At 45.2% G+C, this 17920-nt stretch overlaps 2 protein-coding genes across 3 annotated transcripts in view; one reads left to right on the top strand and one right to left on the bottom strand.

Annotated features, from left to right (window-relative positions):
* Positions 1-17920, top strand: part of EEF1AKMT3 (EEF1A lysine methyltransferase 3) — a 111786-nt gene that overhangs the window by 27182 nt on the left and 66684 nt on the right. The gene's annotated exons all lie outside the window — the stretch shown is intronic.
* The window catches only part of AVIL (advillin), a 45800-nt gene that overhangs the window by 5581 nt on the left and 22299 nt on the right, over positions 1-17920 (bottom strand). For both annotated transcript variants that reach the window (XM_053372590.1, XM_053372580.1), the window contains exons 9-16: positions 16499-16597; positions 15200-15353; positions 13978-14078; positions 11086-11223; positions 8586-8744; positions 6135-6314; positions 3034-3179; positions 1922-2066 (exon numbers count right to left, since the gene is read on the bottom strand). In XM_053372590.1, coding sequence (XP_053228565.1) covers positions 1922-2066; positions 3034-3179; positions 6135-6314; positions 8586-8744; positions 11086-11223; positions 13978-14078; positions 15200-15353; positions 16499-16597 — 1122 coding nt within the window. The remainder of the gene's footprint in view (positions 1-1921; positions 2067-3033; positions 3180-6134; positions 6315-8585; positions 8745-11085; positions 11224-13977; positions 14079-15199; positions 15354-16498; positions 16598-17920) is intronic.

Genomic DNA, 17920 nt, shown 5'->3' with positions numbered 1-17920 from the left:
AGTTTACAACCAAAATTATACATTTTTAACCAAATTTTCACAAATTGTACTTTTGAGACTTCCTTCAGCAAACATTTTCAGCAGGGGGTCAGCAAACATTTTCAGCAGGGGGCCGATCCACTGTCCCTCAGACCTTGTGGGGGGGCACTCGAATAATTTCAGTAGCAGTTTTAAGAATGGCGTAAAACCTATGAATGGACCAAGGGTTATTAAACTTGAACAAAACTAGTTGTGTAATGGCAGTGAACAAATAATATAGAATCTGTAATAAGGAATAGACAGGAAGTCTGGTTGATAGGGAAAAAAAACATTTTTATTTTATGGTTAGAAGACTATTAGTTGATTCCTTTCTTTTTTGTTTGGTGGTGATGGAAATTTGTTTTCTGTTTGGTGTGTTAAAGTGAATGATAACAATAAAATCATTTAAAAAAAGAAAAGAACAAATTCCTATGCCCCACAAATAACCCAGAGATGCATTTTAAATAAAAGCACACATTCTACTCATGTAAAAACATGCTGATTCCGGGACCGTCTGCGGGCCGGATTGAGAAAGTGATTGGGCCGCATCCAGTCCCCGGTCCTTAGGTTGCCTACGCCTGGTCTAAGGTCACCCATTGCTTGTAGTATACGGCTGCCCTGGGAGAAAACTAGGGAAACATTAGTTTGGTTTTGACCGTAAGGATATTCCCAGGTGTCACAGAAGGCTTGGGGGGCACACCAGTAAGGAAGCTAAACCAGGACAAATGGAGGAAACTCCTGATTCCATCCCGATAGGCAGGTAAGTTAAGTGACTAAACTATATAGTGGCATTATCCACAGACTGTGGCAGTCCAAAGGCTCCTTCAAACCTAGAACTCCTAACAGTGGGGCAGTTAGATGCTGAAGGGGAGCGAAGCAAGTGGGTCAGGAGCTGCATTCTATTGTCTATCTCCATATTATCAGTGGCACTAAGGGAAAAGGACCAGTCCTGGCTATTGTGGCCTATAACCATCAGCAGACATCCTTCATGAAGGACTTCATGAATTTGCATTTCTATAGTTCCTTTGCTAGTTCTAGAAACTTAATACGCTCTTTTGTGTGTGTGTGTGGGGGGGGGTATTTTGGAGCTCATTTATTCTGCCTTAGAACCAAGCTTACTGCCTTTGCCTTTTGCTAAGTGGGTGGCGCTGTGGTCTAAACCACAGAGCCTAGGGCTTGCTGATCAGAAGGTCAGCAGTTCGAATCCCCGTGACGGGGTGAGCTCCCACTGCTCAGTCCCAGCTCCTGCCAACCTAGCAGCAGTGCCGTAGCGTGGGGGGTGCAGGGGGGGGTCGGCCGCACCGGGCGCAACATCTGGGGGTTAGGGTTAGGGGGCGCAAATCCATGGGTTAGGGGGCGCAAATCCACGGGTTAGGGGGCGCAAATTACTTGCCTTGCCCCGGGTGCTGACAACCCACCCTACGCCACTGCCTAGCAGTTCAAAAGCATGTCAAAGTGCAAGTAGATAAATAGGTACCACTCCGGTGGGAAGGTAAACGGTGTTTCTGTGCACTGCTCTGGTTTGCCAGAAGCGGCTCAGTCATGCTGGCCACATGACCCAGAAGCTGTCTGCAGACAAACATCGGCTTTCTCAGCCAATAAAGCGAGATGAGCGCCGCAACCCCAGAGTCATTCACGACTGGACTCAATTGTCAGGGGTCCTTTACCTTTCCCTTTTTAAGCCTTTCCAAACGACAATATTTTTAAGGTACTGCAAGCCTCCAATGCTCCACGCTCCCTGCTCCACAGAGTAATCATACCTTCAAAAGGCTGCCTTGTGCTCCTTAACACTCAAACAGAGTGGAAGAATTACAGGAAGTAGCCAGAGACTTTAAATCACACAGCCACCATAGAATGAGAGGCTAAGAAATTCAGGACGGTACTTCTCCTGCCCCAGCCTCACCTGATCCCAGGTATCCAGCATCATCACATCACTTTCACTGAGGTCATCTTGGGTAAAGTCTGTGATCTCGATGGCTACAAAGCATCCGCTCTTGTTGGAGCATTCAAAGAGCCGTGGCGGGTGGTCAGGGACCTCCTCCTGCAGCCTGTAAGACAGAGACTGTTTGAGAAAGTCCTTTGTGGGTCTCACTTCCAATGTGCTTATAAGGATGTGGAGATGTGGACCAAGATTATTAATCCCTTCATTTATTATTTTAATTTTACTTGCTTCTCTGCCGCCCTTCAATATAGCATATTGCCATGGTGACTTATGTCTGCCATTAACAATCAATGCACAAACTTTATGATGCAAAAGTATTTCAGCACTGTAATAAAAAAATAATAGCAGTAAAAGTAACCACAACCCAATAGTGTTAGTTGGTTTGTTTTTAAAAATCCTAATAAAAGCATAATATATATAGAAGAAGAAGAGTTTGGATTTGATATCCCGCTTAATCACTACCCGAAGGAGTCTCAAAGCGGCTAACGTTCTCCTTTCCCTTCCTCCCCCACAACAAACACTCTGTGAGGTGAGTGAGGCTGAGAGAATTCAGAGAAGTGTGACTGGCCCAAGGTCACCCAGCAGCTGCATGTGGAGGAGCGGAGACGCAAACCCGGTTCCCCAGATTACGAGTCCACTGCTCTTAACCACTACACCACACTGGCTTTAAAGCCTGGGTTGTTGAAAAGCTCTTGGAAGTAGGCGCTAGTTGAGTCTACCTCTCTAGATAATTCTTCATCTGTGATTCCTGCATTGCAGGGAATTTTGCTAGATGACGCTTTGGGGGTCCCTTCTAACCCTACGATTCTGGGACGCTAAAGTTGGGGACAGAGGGTGCTTCCAGGTGGGTGTTGATTATGGGATCAATGCACACAAGTTTTTCATAGCATCCCTATCATTAGTATCAAAATACCAACCCATACATTCCCCCTGCCCCATTTAATCCAGATTCACCCTTACTGTGAATATTACTTTGTGATATCCGAACACCTGCTTGCAATATTTAAGCCCCCTGCCTAGAAGCACCCAGATACACAAGCAAGTACTAGAGTTTCGGGACAGGGCGCAAGTACCTTTTCTCACTTGCATAGGGGGTTTTGCCTCCAAGCAGCTCCCAAAACTCGGTGGGCTCCTGTCCTTCTGCTACCATCTCCTGAATCCCTTTGCAAAGGGTGGTGGCCAGTTCCTTGGCCATTTCCCGTTCATCGCCACTGGAACCCTGGAATGAAAACCCACAGAGGTAAAGCATTGCAAGTGGAAAGGCAGCTTGCTGACCCACATCTAGGTGGGCTACGAAACAATCTTGAAAAAAAATTGGTGTAAGGGGACACCTGCAGTCATGTCTTGACAAGACACCATGGGAAACACAATGAATAAATGCTTAAGTCAAGAAAGAACTGAGCATATGAAGTTGAATGACAATAAAGATATTATTATTATTATTATTATTGAATGTTTTGTTGTTGTTGTTGTTGTTGTTGTTGTTGTTATTATTATTATTATTATTATTATTATTATTATTATTATTATTATTGAATGTATGTAAATACACCAAAATCTTGAGGGAGAATTTCCTGAAGAAAGAAATTAAATATTGTAGCTTAAGCCAAGAAGGAATGTAATATATGGACTTGAATGTTTATAAATATATCAAAACCGTGAGAGAGAATTTACTGAAGAAGCCTGATACTCTTCATGGGCGAAACAGGTGACAAACACCGGCACCCTGCCTAACTCTTGTGCGTAACATCACCGACACTTTGTTTGATCAAACTTATCTTTGTTGATATCTAACCCTTGAACGTAACATCGCTGACACTTCGTTTGATCAAACTTATCTTTGTTGATATCTACAGGAGCCTGGCTAAAGGAACTTTAAAGAATGAATCTTCCTTTTGGACACAATTTTGAATGAGTTTTCTGTTTGTGGCTTCTGTAGTAGATCCTGTACCTTGTTCTCACAATTTTTGGATTATTAATATAAGTTTTAAAACGTAGAATGGTTTGGTAGTGTTTTGTATGCCGCTTATGTGCTGCTTACTTCATACTGGTCTACTACTTGACAAGACACCAAACATTTCCCCCTGAGCTATCTGGGCAGTACAGGCCTTATGTACTTCTGCACTTGGAGCTAGAAGTCAACAATCTTGCCCCCTGCCATAAAATGGCCGTGTTTGCACATAACACTAAACCCTGGTTTAGCATGATAAGAACAAGCAGTAGCAAGCCATCAGGGTCACACGCTTCCTCCTCTTCTGACATGACTGGTTTTGACAAACCATAGTTAAGATTAACCCTGGTTGCCTGGGTTGTGACATCACACAAAGCAGCATTTAATCTAAAGTGGAAGCTTCCAAGTGAGATGTTTCTGTTGTAGCCCAAGAGTTGCTATGGCTTGTCCTCATAAATGAAAATGCAGCCACTGCAGGGAGATGTTCTAGGAATAGAAGAAGCTGCCTTTATACAGTCATCCCCCTGGTCCATCTAGCTCTGTATTGGCTACCCAAAACTGGATGACAGTGGCTCTCCAGGGGTAATAATAATAATAATAATAATAATAATAATAATAATAATAAAAATAAAATTTATTTATATCCCGCCCTCCCCAGCCGAAGCCGGGCTCAGGGCGGCTAACAACAATAAAACAATACAACATTCTAAAACCATTTCATTATAAAATTAATTCAAATCAAATTGATAGCAACCATTGGGCTAGAGTTCTGTGAAGATTGCCAAAGGAGGGAGTCAGGCTGTGCCCTGGCCAAAGGCCTGGTGGAACAGCTCTGTCTTGCAGGCCCAGCGGAAAGATGTCAAGTCCCGCAGGGCCCTAGTCTCTTGTGACAGAGCGTTCCACCAGATCGGAGCCACAGCCGAAAAAGCCTTGGCTCTAGTTGAGGCCAGCCTAACCTCTCTGTGGCCTGGGACCTTCAAGATGTTTTTGTTTGAAGACCGTAAGTTCCTCTGTGGGACATACCAGGAGAGGCGGTCCCGTAGGTACGAGGGTCCTAGGCCGTATAGGGCTTTAAAGCTTAAAACCAGCACCTTAAACCTGATCCTGTATTCCACCGGGAGCCAGTGCAGCTAGTTTTAGACAGGAGTCTTTTGTAAACCTACCTGGAGCTGTAGCAGATTGAATCTGGGACCTTGTGCATGCAAAATGTGTTCTCTATCACCTCTGAGATATAGGTAGGGTGCTCTTCCTCTGGAATTTGCTGCCCTAGGCAACTGCTGTGCTATGCTCCGTCATAATCCTAGTTCTGTGTTCCTGGCCATGTGCACTTTCGCAAAGTGCCCTCTACAGTCACGGGGGCGGGGGGCGGGGGGGGGGGCTTGTGACTTCCTTTCTCTATTTAATTTTAAGCAGCAACTCATTATGTGCCAAAATCTGTATAGCATACCATAGCTGAAATGCTTTCGAAATTTATTCCTACGTTAGTATGTTTCAGAGCACAATTCAAGAGTTGGTGCTGACTTTTAAAGCCCTAAATGGCCTTGACCCAATATACCTGAAGGAGCATCTCCACCCCCATCATTCAGCTCGGACGCTGGGGTCTAGCTCCGAGGGCCTTCTGGCGGTTCCCTCACTGTGAGAAGCGAAGTTACAGGGAACCAGGCAGAGGGCCTTCTCGGTGGTGGCACCCACCCTGTGGAATGCCCTCCCATCAGATGTCAAGGAAATAAGCAACTATCTGACTTTTAGACATCTGAAGACAACCCTGTTTACAGAATTTTTGTAATGATTTATGTTTTATTGTGTTTTTAATATTCTGTTGGGAGCCACCGAGATTGGCTGGGGAAACCCAGATGGGTGGGGTAATAATGGTAATAATAATAATAATAATAATAATAATAATAATAATAATAGTCACACATTTCAAAGTTATCTTTCACAGCCATGAAAGACAGAGACTTGGGACTACTCTGCTGTTTTTAATGAAAGTTGAAGGTTCCCCTGCCACTGCAAGGAGTCCAAATTCTATACCAGACATTTGGTGTCACCCATTTTTCTTTTCTTAATTCCGACACTCACCTGTCCATGTAAAAACCTTTCTGGCGGGATGCCCCTGTGGCGGCCTGTTTGAAATGCAACGGATGGTGGGGTTCTGGATTCCCACCCGCCCTCCTGCTTGACTTTGCCCTCCTCCCTTCTCCGAGCCACCTTTCCTCGCCTCACCTTGCCATACCACAAGTAATGGTCCGTCTGGGTCTTCAGCAAGAAGACATCGTTGGAATTGAGAGAGGCAGCCACAGACGGCACTTCTACCGCCTTCGTGTTGGAGCTGTCCGTTCCACGGATCTGGAAGAGCCGCACTGGTGGTTCCGCTTCGCTCTTGCCTTTCCTTGATGTCCCGCCCTAAAGACCAAGGGAGGGAAGGGCAGAACAACAAACCAACATCGCTGCTAACCTAACAACGCGACTGGAGCGATGCTGTGTACAGTGGCACGGTTCACCTAAGTAACCTTAACGGCCTTACAGCAGCGGTGATTAATTAGATCAGGGCTCAGCAACCTTTTTCAGCCGTGGGCCGATCCACAACCCTCAGACCATGTGGTGGGCCGGACTATATTTTGAAGAGGGGAAAGAAGAACAAATTCCTATGCCCCACAAATAACCCAGAGATGCATTTTAAATAAAAGGACACATTCTACACATGTAAAAACACGCTGGCCGGATTGAGAAGGTGATTGGGCCACATCTGGCCCATGGGCCTTAGGTTGCCTCCTCTTTGTTCTCCTGACTGGGCCTCTGGTCTCCTACCCCAGAGTCCTACCCTGATGGCCGCACTGGCTATGCAGGTGAAAATTTACAAAATGCACATCTACTGGGAAAGTAGCTAGAGGGGCAAAGGTCTGGGATTATCACTTCTCAACCGTGCAACAGACAAGTATTTTCAATGAGAAGCTTCTAGATAGGACTTGAGTTAAATACTTAAGGCAAAGGCGAAACCACCCCTGAGATTAATACCTGTGACCAGGGCTTTTTTTTCTGGGGGCAGGCATACTCCTAAACATATTGTGAATCTATGTTTGACCTCATAGAGGGGCAGTATTTCAATATGAGTAGGAAAATTAGAGTACCCGTAAACTTTTTTTTTTATAGAAAAAAAGCACCGCCTTTGACCAACACCTATTGAAACACTTTCTCTTTCCCATCCTATTAAACAGGTGCACAAATATTTCTGGAGGCAGACTCACTAGACTATTGGGAGTTCAGATACATTTCACTACCACCTTTTCCACGCACTTCTGAATATTGATAAATTCATCATTAGCAGGGAAGCCTCAGAACAAGTATTTAATCTGCTGCTACATCTGACACCTGCCTGGATCAAAAGATTTCATTTGTATAAATGGGATTCTTCATCACTGATTCTGCAGATACCAGCTGGTGACATATTTGGTCCTAATTGCCAGTTTGTGGAGGAAATGAAATGCCTTTCTAACCCATGATTCAGTTACTATCTGTGAAACCTGTAAAACCAATAAGAACAATATTCAGCAATGCTGGCTTGAAAATGCCTGACTGGATTTTTTAAAAAAAGGCTTAAGGGGGCAGCTAAAAGAACAAATTGTTGACACCATCCAACTTTGAGGTGAAGAATATCTCAAGGCATGGATGCTACCCCACTAAAAGCCTAGTTCCAGGTACTCATTAAATGAATGTCTGGACCATATGATCCCCACGATAGGGTAGCTACCCCAATTGGTGTCAACTGCAAAAAAATTGGTTAGCTGATCCTTATCCAGGTATATATTTTTTTTAATCACCCAGAGCAGAGTAAAAAATATATTGGTCAGCCAGAGTGGCTGTAACACTAGAATTTGGAATATTTTGGCAATCAGGTAAGGACAAGGAACAACAGAGACAGGAGCAGATGAAGGGCAGGACTGTCAAAACTGTGAAATTGTGGGAATCCCTATTCGAAAGTCATTGAAATCCAGTTTCCTTTTTTTTTCAACTTTCAGAAGATATTGCTTGCACAGTGAGGACTATAATCTCTCTCTCTTTTTATTCCTTTTTAAAGGAAAGGCAGGAGAAAGGGAAAAACACGAAAAGCCAAACCTGGTGCCTGATTTGGCATGGTTGACGTGATTTCTCGAGTATCTAGGACTCCCCGCCACCCTCTTCCCTTTTCTTACAGCAGGGATGACAGAGACAAGCTTCCACATTCATTCAAAGAAGGGAAGCTCCAACAAGGAATGAACTGTGGTGTCACTCTATGCCCTTCCCATCTTGGCTGCTGTAAGCGACAAGAATAAGACCCAAGGACAGACTGTTCCACTGAGGCATCAGGGAACCTGCGTTCTGGTCTCCTCCTTTGCTCCTGACTTTTGGCCCTCAGAATATAGCAGAAGAGCAAAGAGTTTGTGTTCAGGGAGAATCTGGCTGCGACTCACAATGGCCTTGAGCAGGTACAGCAGGGATGGGGAACCTGTGGCCCTACAGGTCCCATCACCCCCAACCATTGGGCTCAGGATTATGGGATGTGAAGTCCCAACATTATCTGGAGGGTCCCAGGATCCTTGCTTCTAAGCTACAGTAATACGCTTAGCTGTAACAGGCCTGACGCCTGGGGAATTCAGTTTGTGGTTTTCCATGGTGCTCCTTAATCCTCCTCCATACCTCAAAGAAGACAAGCTTGCCTTTGAAGATGGCCAGGAAGTGGCGCGGTTCTTTGCCCATGTTCAGCCGCACCTGCACAGGCTCCCCGTTGTACTGCTGATCCAGCTCCACTGCATGGTAGGCGGAAGCCGCAAGCTCATCCACCGTGGCATGGCGTCCCTGTTGAGTGCAGTAATGGAATTCACTGAAATTGAAAGTGCTTATATGCATTGCTATGGGTTTAAATTTGATTGGTTGGTAACTGAATTCTATAGCGTTCTTTAGCGGTTTTCAGAGACATCACCTTGCCAACAAAGGTCCGTATAGTTAAAGCTATCGTTTTCCCAGTAGTGATGTATGGAAGTGAGAGCTGGACCATAAAGAAGGCTGATCGCCGAAGAATTGATGCCTTTGAATTATGGTGTTGGAGGAGACTCTTGAGAGTCCCGTGGACGGCAAGAATATCAAACCTATCCATTCTTAAGGAAATCAGCCCTGAGTGCTCACTTGAAGGACAGATCGTGAGGCTGAGGCTCCAATACTTTGGCCACCTCATGAGAAGAGAAAACTCCCTGGAAAAGACCCCGGTTGGGAAAGATGGAGGGCACAAGGAGAAGGGGACGACAGAGGACGAGATGGTTGGATAGTGTTCTCGAAGCTACCAGCATGAGTTTGACCAAACTGCGGGAGGCAGTGGAAGACAGGAGTGCCTGGCGTGCTCTGGTCCATGGGGTCACGAAGAGTCGGACACAGCTAAATGACTAAACAACAACAGCTACAGCGGTTCTCATGTGATTAGTTAAGGTTGGTCACATGGGAGGGATCTAGTGAAGGAGAGACTTCATTTTATGGGAAGCAAGATGACTGTGTTTTAGAATCCACTGTGAACACTGCTCAGTTGAATAGAGTGTTAGAGTGCTTCTTCTCTGCTTAAGAGAGCAGGTAAAATGGAGAAGGTAAATCTCTCATAGGAGCTGCAAGGCATGGCCTAACTGAGAGACAGAAGGCTGAGTGCTGAGCTCTGGAAAGACAGGAAAACACAGCAGTTTGGAAGTTAAAAGAAGAGACTGTAATAATAATAAGAATTTTAAAATTTTTATCCTGCCCATCTTGCTGGGTTTCGCAAGCCACTCTGGGCGGCTTAAAACACAACAGAGCATCAAACATTAAAAAACAAAATATCCTATATGAGCAACAAACAAGCCAATAAATCAATAGAAAACAACAACAACCAGTTTACAGTTATACCCAAATTAAAATAACTGCCAACCCCAACTAAACATTTAACCAACATCAACCTGACCAAAACAAGAAAGGAACCAAAATTAGAACCACTTAAAACATTTAAAAACCTTTTAGCCAGTTGCCCCAACCCAAGAGTTGTTCCAGCAATGTCCGTCCGGCCTCCCAGGAGCCTCTTTTAGGAAGGACACAAAGTGGCTTCAAATCAGTGCGAAGTTACATACAAATATGCATCCATGAAGACAAGAGAATAATACAAAACTGAAATTAAAACAACAGCTACAATGTAAAAAATAAATAAATGTAGGCCCATGCTTGGATGAGCATGTGACTGTAAATATTATGTTTTAATTCATCTATAATTAACAGTTTCTGCAAGTAAAGTTTTTGAATGTTAGAGTCTGGATGTTGGTTTAATTTCCAAAGAAGGGTGTCAGTCATATACATGATTTGACCTTCTTAGCTGCGCTTTCACTACCCTTATATTCAACAGCCCCTGAAGCACAGAGAGATCCAGCATGCGGTGAGTATAGCTGCACATTACAGCCACGCTGAGTGAGGGTCTCCAATGTAGGTTCTCATTAGCCATATTGGATTTAAGAGACCCAAGTACAAATCCTCATGGAGCCATGAAAGTTATTGGAAGACTCTGAGCCGGTCAATCTCTCTCAGTCTCATCCATCCAAAAGAGTTGTGTCCTAGGCGTAACACAAGTAAAACCTATGCATGTCAAGCTCTATGGCAGGTGGGATATAGTTTGTTTCTCTGCTCTAAGGAAAGGAGGAGTAGAGCGCAGGGACTGTGTGCGCCACATGCAGTTTGTGCACCAGCCAATTTCCCTAACCATAGTTTACAGCCACCATCACCTGTACACCATGGACAATTGAAAGGAACATTTGGTAGCAGCACCTAAGACTTCTGAGGCCAACTCCTCTGGGAAGTCAACAGAAACGGGGCCTTCCTTGTTAAGTTGTGGGTGAACATATCAGACGACACAGCGATTCTTCAAACAGCTCTTGTTTATTCAGAGGCCAGAACAGAACTGAACTGAAGGGCTCAGTCAGCCTGCTTATATAGAGCTCCAGTACAATGTTACTGTAGCAACTTTCTAAAACTATCCAATCACTGAACGTCACTTTCGATCCTTCATTTGCAAAAAAACTATCCAATCACTGAACTTCCCTTTCGATCCTTCATTTGCATAACTATCTACAGTATCCCCCTGCTGGCCCAGAGAACTTCAGTACATAACATTGCTCATCTGAAGCTTTTCACTTACCTGCCAAATGTACAAGATGTAATGAGGTTTCCTGTTGACCTCATAGGTGTACAGGACTAAGTAGCAGTCTCCACCGTAGAAGAATCCATGCCATCGATGGTCCACTGGCACCAGCTCCAGGTTCTCAACCCTCCAGACCTAGAGATAACAAAACAGAGGGTGGAACTAGATGTTATCTCAGCAAATGTGCAGTCATAACCTAGGTTAATCAACCTATTTCTGGCCCATGTTTGGGCATTTATCTGCTTTTTAAAAAAGAAAACTGCACGAAAATTCATATTGCAGCACGCATTTTATCAATGACGATAGATTCAAATACACATAATAAAAATGATTAGTGACGGTGGCAGGCAAAAATGCATAAAATTAGGGAGGAAATGCTTGCAACAATATGGACAATAGTAAAAGCGGCATACAAAAAATTATTTATTGGGAGAAATTTGCACTAAAATGCTGATGAATTTTCATGAGGTTTTTTTAAAAAATGCAAATTGCTGCATTAAATGTGAAGAACTGAATTTAAGACTGGAAAAAAGGGAAGCCCAGAGAACCACAACTGACAGATCCTTTCATTGCTATCTTAACACTTGTTCTGCTGAGATTAATTGAAATGTAGGGCAAGGGGACTCACGCAGGGTTAGACTGGCAGGTGAGCAGGTAGAAGCAAGACATTATCCCTCTGGTGCTGGCACATCACTGATTCCCCCCTAAAAACATCCTCAGGGCTGCTTTTCTGACCAGGCTCGCTCCTAGTTTCATAAGCTGAAATGGCAGTGGGCAGTGGCCCACTAATTCTCCCCCAAAACACTGGACAAGTTAAGCGCAGGATTGGGATCCCTGTGTTTCCTTCGTTACATCTAGTGCTGCACGCAAAGATACTTTTGAGCAAGCATACTGTAGATGTCGGGTGGCGCTGTGGTCTAAACCACAGAGCCTAGGACTTGCCGATCAGAAGGTTGGCAGTTCGAATCCCCGCAACGGGGTGAGCTCCCGTTGCTCAGTCCCTGCTCCTGCCAACCTAGCAGTTCGAAAGCATGTCAAAGTGCAAGTAGATAAATAGGTACCGCTCCGGCAAGAAGGTAAACGGCGTTTCCATGCGCTGCTCTGGTTCGCCAGAAGCGGCTTAGTCATGCTGGCCACATGACCCAGAAGCTGTATGCCGGCTCCCTTGGCCAATAAAGCGAGATGAGCACCGCAACCCCAGAGTCGGCCACAACTGGACCTAATGGTCAGGGGTCCCTTTACCTTTACCTTTTACTGTAGATTTCACACTTCCAACATCCCAGCTCTTGTGACTTGTGAATGAACACAAAATAAATTCCAAGGAACATCAACTCCTAAGAGCTAAACCATCGCATTCTGTACCCAGATTATATTGTGCCAATTAAGACAACAATGCAATTTTTCCTACTCTGAACATCTCTGGCTGCAGAATTGCCTTTTCCTGCCATGAAATGGCAATTATTATTTTTTTAAAAACCTTTTGTAGAAACTCTGCGGAAGGTGCAAAAGCAATATGGTAGAAACATTACAGATGAATTAGCATTACAGTCTAATACTGTATTGTTCTTAATATTCAGTTGGAAGCCGCCCAGAGTGGCTGAGGAAACCCAGCCAGATGGGCGGGGTATAAATAAATAAATTATTATTATTATTATTATTATTATTATTATTATTATTATTATTCACATTCCTAAACAACAAGTTTTCAGCCGTTTGTTGCTAATGACTTTTAAGGCTTTGCAAATCCCCTCCCCTCCGGTTGCTAAGCCTTAGGCTGCCAGACCCCTCTGTGTGACATCACAGCAGCTAAGCCAGGCATAGGCAAACTCCGGCCCTCCAGATGTTTGGGACTACAATTCCCATCATCCCTAGCTAACAGGACCACTGGTCAGGGATGATGGGAATTGTAGTCCCAAACATCTGGAGGGCCGGAGTTTGCCTATGCCTGCGCTAAGCCAATGGCAGCCAAGGTGACTGTGACTCGCCCAACCTCACTTCCAGTATCAGAGTACCACAATCATTCACTACTGGAGCATATCAATCACCTCTGTGCTAGTATGTTATTTTGGAAATATAAAAGAAGAGAAAAATATTGTATGCAAATGTGGGGCACCTGTACAGTGGTACCTCGGGTTACAAACACCTTGGGTTACAAACTCCGCTAACCCAGAAGTAGTACCTCGGGTTACAAACTTTGCCCCAGGATGAGAACGAAAATCGCATGCCGGTGGCACGGCGGCAGCAGGAGGCACCATTAGCGAAAGCGCGCCTCAGGTTAAGAACAGTTGTGAGTTAAGAATGGACCTCTGGGATATTTGTAGAATAAATTGGAAAGAAATTCTTCCAATTTTTCTTCTTCTTCCAATTTTTCTTCTTATTTTTTCTTTTTCTTTTCTTCCTTTTTTCTTTTTTTGTTCTTTTTTATATATGTGCGCTTATCTGAAAAATATATGTATGCATGTATTTGTATGCATTTTGCTTGTATTTTGTGATAATTATGTTAAATAAAATTTAATTAATAATAAAAAAATGGCCCTCTGGAATGAATTAAATTCGTAACCTGAGGTACCAAGAGGCAGTGTGGTGTAGTGGTTAAGAGCGGTGGACTCGTAATCTGGTGAACCGGGTTTGTGTCTCCGCTCCTCCACATGCAGCTGCTGGGTGACCTTGGGCCAGTCACACTTCTCTGAAGTCTCTCAGCCCCACTCACCTCACAGAGTGTTTGTTGTGGGGGAGGAAGGGAAAAGGAGATTGTTAGCCGCTTTGAGACTCCTTCGGGTAGTGATAAAGCGAGATATCAAATCCAAACTCTTCTTCTTCCACTGTACTCACTAGAGAGCCAACAAGACATCAAGCTTCCATTCTGGGATTGGGGCTCATAACTCTTACCTCCACTTTTCCTTCCCCGCTATCTACCATTCTCTCCTGGGCTGCCAACTCTGGTCGGGCGTGCAAGAGGGTGGCATCAAATTTCTCCTGGGCAACCTTAGCTGGAAAAGAAACATCTGTCAAAGGGAGGAAGCAGCTGGCATCCATCAGAACGAGGTTTTGCCAAGTGGGGTGCATGATCCCTCGGGCCTGGAGACAAGTACAAGGGTCGCAACAAGGCTAGGAGAAATTGCAACCTCTTGGCCAAAATTGCTGAAAACCTAAAGATGCTAATCATAATGATGATGATGATGATAATTTATTATTTATACTCCACCCATCTGGCTGGGTTTCCCCAGCCACTCTGGGCGGTTCCCAACAGAACATTAAAAACACAATAAAAGATCAAACATTAAAAACTTCCCTAAGCAGGGCTGCTTTCAGATGTCTTCTAAAAGTCAGATAGTTGCTTATTTCCTTGACATCTGATGGGAGGGTGTTCCACAGGGTGGGCACCACTACCCAGAAGGCCCTCTGTCTGGTTCCCTGTAACCTCACTTCTCGCAGGGAGGGAACGGCCAGAAGGCCCTCGACGCTGGATCTCAGTGTCCGGGCTGAACAATAGGGGTGGAGACGCTCCTTCAGGTATACTGGGCCGAGGCCGTTCAGGGCAGGCTTCCTCAAACTCGGCCCTCCAGATGTTTTTGGCCTACAACTCCCATGATCCCTAGCTAGCAGGACCAGTGGTCAGGGATGATGGGAACTGTATCTCAAAACATCTGGAGGGCCAAGTTTGAGGGAGCCTGGTTTAGGGCTTTAAAGGTCAGCACCAACACTTTGAATTGTGCTCGGAAACGTACTGGGAGCCAATGTATGTCTTTCAGACGGCCGCTCCCAGTCACCAGTCTAGCTGCCGCATTCTGGATTAATTGTATTTTCTGGGTAACCTTCAAAGCTAGCCCCACGTAGAGCACATTGCAGTAGTCTAAGCAGAAGATAACTAGAGCATGCACCACTCTGGCAAGACAGTCTGTGGGCAGGAAGGGTCTCAGCCTGCGTACCAAATGGAGCTGGTAGACAGCTCCCCTGGACACAGAATTGACCTGCACCTCCAGACAATGGCAACTGGGAATGACAGAATGCAAACCAGAATTGGCCTGAACCAGGGGTGGAGAGGGAGGTGTCTATGCAGCTCCTTGCCAATTGCCCAAAGGATCCGAGGCATGTCTCTGCACATCCTTACCAATTTTGCCAACGTTGTAGGTTCTTCCTAGCCCCACAGTCTGGTCCTGGACTGTCCATTTCTGGAACAGCTGCTTGAACATGGCTGACTCTGCCCCATCATGAACCGTCTCCAGGTTAGTGCTCGGAGGGTAGCCTTTCATCTGAACAAATTCCTGTAACAAGCAAGGAAGGAAGGAAGGAAGGATAGGCTTTGGGTCCTGCCTCTAGCGCAGGTTTCCTCTGCAGCCTTCAGCATGTTGCTACTGAAAGAGAACCAGTGTGGTGTTGGACTAGGAACTGGGAGGTAAAGGTAAAGGGACCCCTGACCATTAGGTCCAGTCATGACCGACTCTGGGGTTGCGGCGCTCATCTCGGTTTATTGGCCAAGGGAGCTGGCATACAGTTTCTGGGTCATGTGGCCAGCATGACTAAGCTGCTTCTGGCGAACCAGAGCAGCGCACAGAAACGCTGTTTACCTTCCCGCTGGAGCGGTACCTATTTATCTACTTGCACTTTGATGTGCTTTCGAACTGCTAGGTTGGCAGGAGCAGGGACCGAGCAATGGGGGCTCACCCCGTCGCGGGGATTTGAACTGCCAACCTTCTGATTGGCAAGTCCCAGGCTCTGTGGTTTAACCCACAGCGCCACCCGCATCCCCAGGAACTGGGAGACCAGGCTCCAAATCCCCAGTCACCATCTCTCAGCCTAATTCATCTCCTCACAGTGTTGTTGTGAGGATAAAATTGGGAGCGAGAGAAGCACCCGTGCCACACTGAATTCCTTGGACATAAATGTAAAGGTGGGAACATAAAAGTGAAAAATAGATTTATAGCAGGGACAGTGAAACTCAGGACTGCAGGCTAAATGTGGTTCTACAGCTTATTTTTTAAAAAACTGAGCATGGGGGAGGAATAATAATCCCAGTAAACCTTCCGTTTCTGCCAACAGGCCTGAAATAAGCCACAGCAACTGCAGTCAGGCTGTGTGTTTTATGGTTGTTTGACAACCATGTTAAGCAATTACTGGCAGCGGCAAGAGAAGGGGGCGGCTGGAAGGGAAGTTAGCACACCCTAACAAAAGCTCCTTAAAGGCATCTTCCACATATCCTCCAAAAGGCTAAATAAGGATAGTGACAAATACTAGAAAACAGAGGCAGTCCCTGGTAAATTGGAACATGCAAAACTGGTTCACCTTCCAACCTTGCGTTTTTTAAAGAATTATATACACATCTTTCTGTCTCTGCATTTCCCATCTGCTTACAACTTGGTCATTTAAAATCATAACAAAATTGCAGCTTAGCTGAATTCTCGTGCCATACCAAGGCCTTAGACATGGCTGTTTGCTTCTCCATCTTAGAGGCTCCTTTGCCCTTCCAGACGTAGATTTTCATCCCACCGTGATCCAGAATGTAGTAGTCCTAAGGCACAAATGAGAAGTTTATGATTAGCACAGGAAGAATTTCTCGCAGCTCCTCGATTGGTTTCGTGTGTTTCTGTGTAAAATGGGCGAAAACTATAAATCCTTGGTTCCCCACCCACCTCTTACGTAAACAGGCAAGAGGAATGTCTAAACCTGAGGTTGATGACGGGGAAGAGAATAGAGACAAGATTTTAAAAAAAAATGTTGGGAGAGGCAATCTTATGCTCATGAAAATGGCCAACAGCTGCCACTCTAGACCAGCTGTCTCAGATTGCTGGCTAGTCAGTTCACATGTGGCTTCTGAATGCCAGCCACGTCTTATGGCCAGCAGGTGGGGAAAGTAAAAGAAACACATGTGGCAGATTTACATGTGGTCTGATAGTGGAGCAGGCATGTCCAAAGCCTGTTTGGGGGCCTAATTCGGTCAGTTTATTTCCTGGGGTCGGTTTATTGCTCAACAACTTCAATCCTAAAAAAAAGCTCACCAAATTTGGGGTAAATTCATAAAAAGTTCAACAACTTTGGTTAGCCCTCACGGCCCTTCACTTCATCTTCACTACCTTTGAAGGTCACCCGGAAACTGCAATTAATCCAGAATGCGGCAGCTAGACTGGTGACTGGGAGTGGCTGCCGGGACCACATAACACCGGTCCTGAGAGATCTGCATTGGCTCCCAGTACGTTTCCGAGCACAATTCAAAGTGTTGGTGCTGACCTTTAAAGCCCTAAACGGCCTCGGTCCTGTATACCTGAAGGAGTGTCTCCACCCCCATCGTTCAGCCCGGACACTGAGGTCCAGCGCAGAGGGCCTTCTGGCAGTTCCCTCATTGCGAGAAGTAAGGTTACAGGGAACCAGGCAGAGGGCCTTCTCGGTAGTGGCACCTGCCCTGTGGAACGCCCTCCCAGCAGATGTCAAGGCAATAAACAACTATTTTACTTTTAAAAGACAACTGAAGGCAGCCCTCTTTAGGGAAGTTTTTAATGTCTAATGCTGTATTGTTTTTAATATTCAGTTGGAAGCCGCCCAGAGTGGCTGGGGAAACTCAGCCAGATGGGCGGGGTATAAATAATAAATTATTATTATTATCAAATCTGGCCCTCTTTGAAAAAAGTTTGGACACCACTGTAGTAGAGTATACTGGGGCTGTGCAAACACTATGAAAGCACACGCAAAAGACATTATTTCTGTTAATTCTGGGCACTGCAGTTTACAAATGGCAATTTCCAGCAATCATTAATGAACTACAGTGCCCAGAATTCTTTGAGGGAAAGAATTGTGGTGTGTGAGAGCCATTTATAGGTTTCAGCAAATGTTTCCAAGA

The sequence above is a fragment of the Podarcis raffonei genome, chromosome 2 (genome assembly GCF_027172205.1).
Source record: "Podarcis raffonei isolate rPodRaf1 chromosome 2, rPodRaf1.pri, whole genome shotgun sequence".
NCBI classification, from domain to species: Eukaryota; Metazoa; Chordata; class Lepidosauria; order Squamata; family Lacertidae; genus Podarcis; species Podarcis raffonei.
Note: the sequence above shows the minus strand (reverse complement) of the source record. Positions and strands in the feature narration are given on the sequence as shown.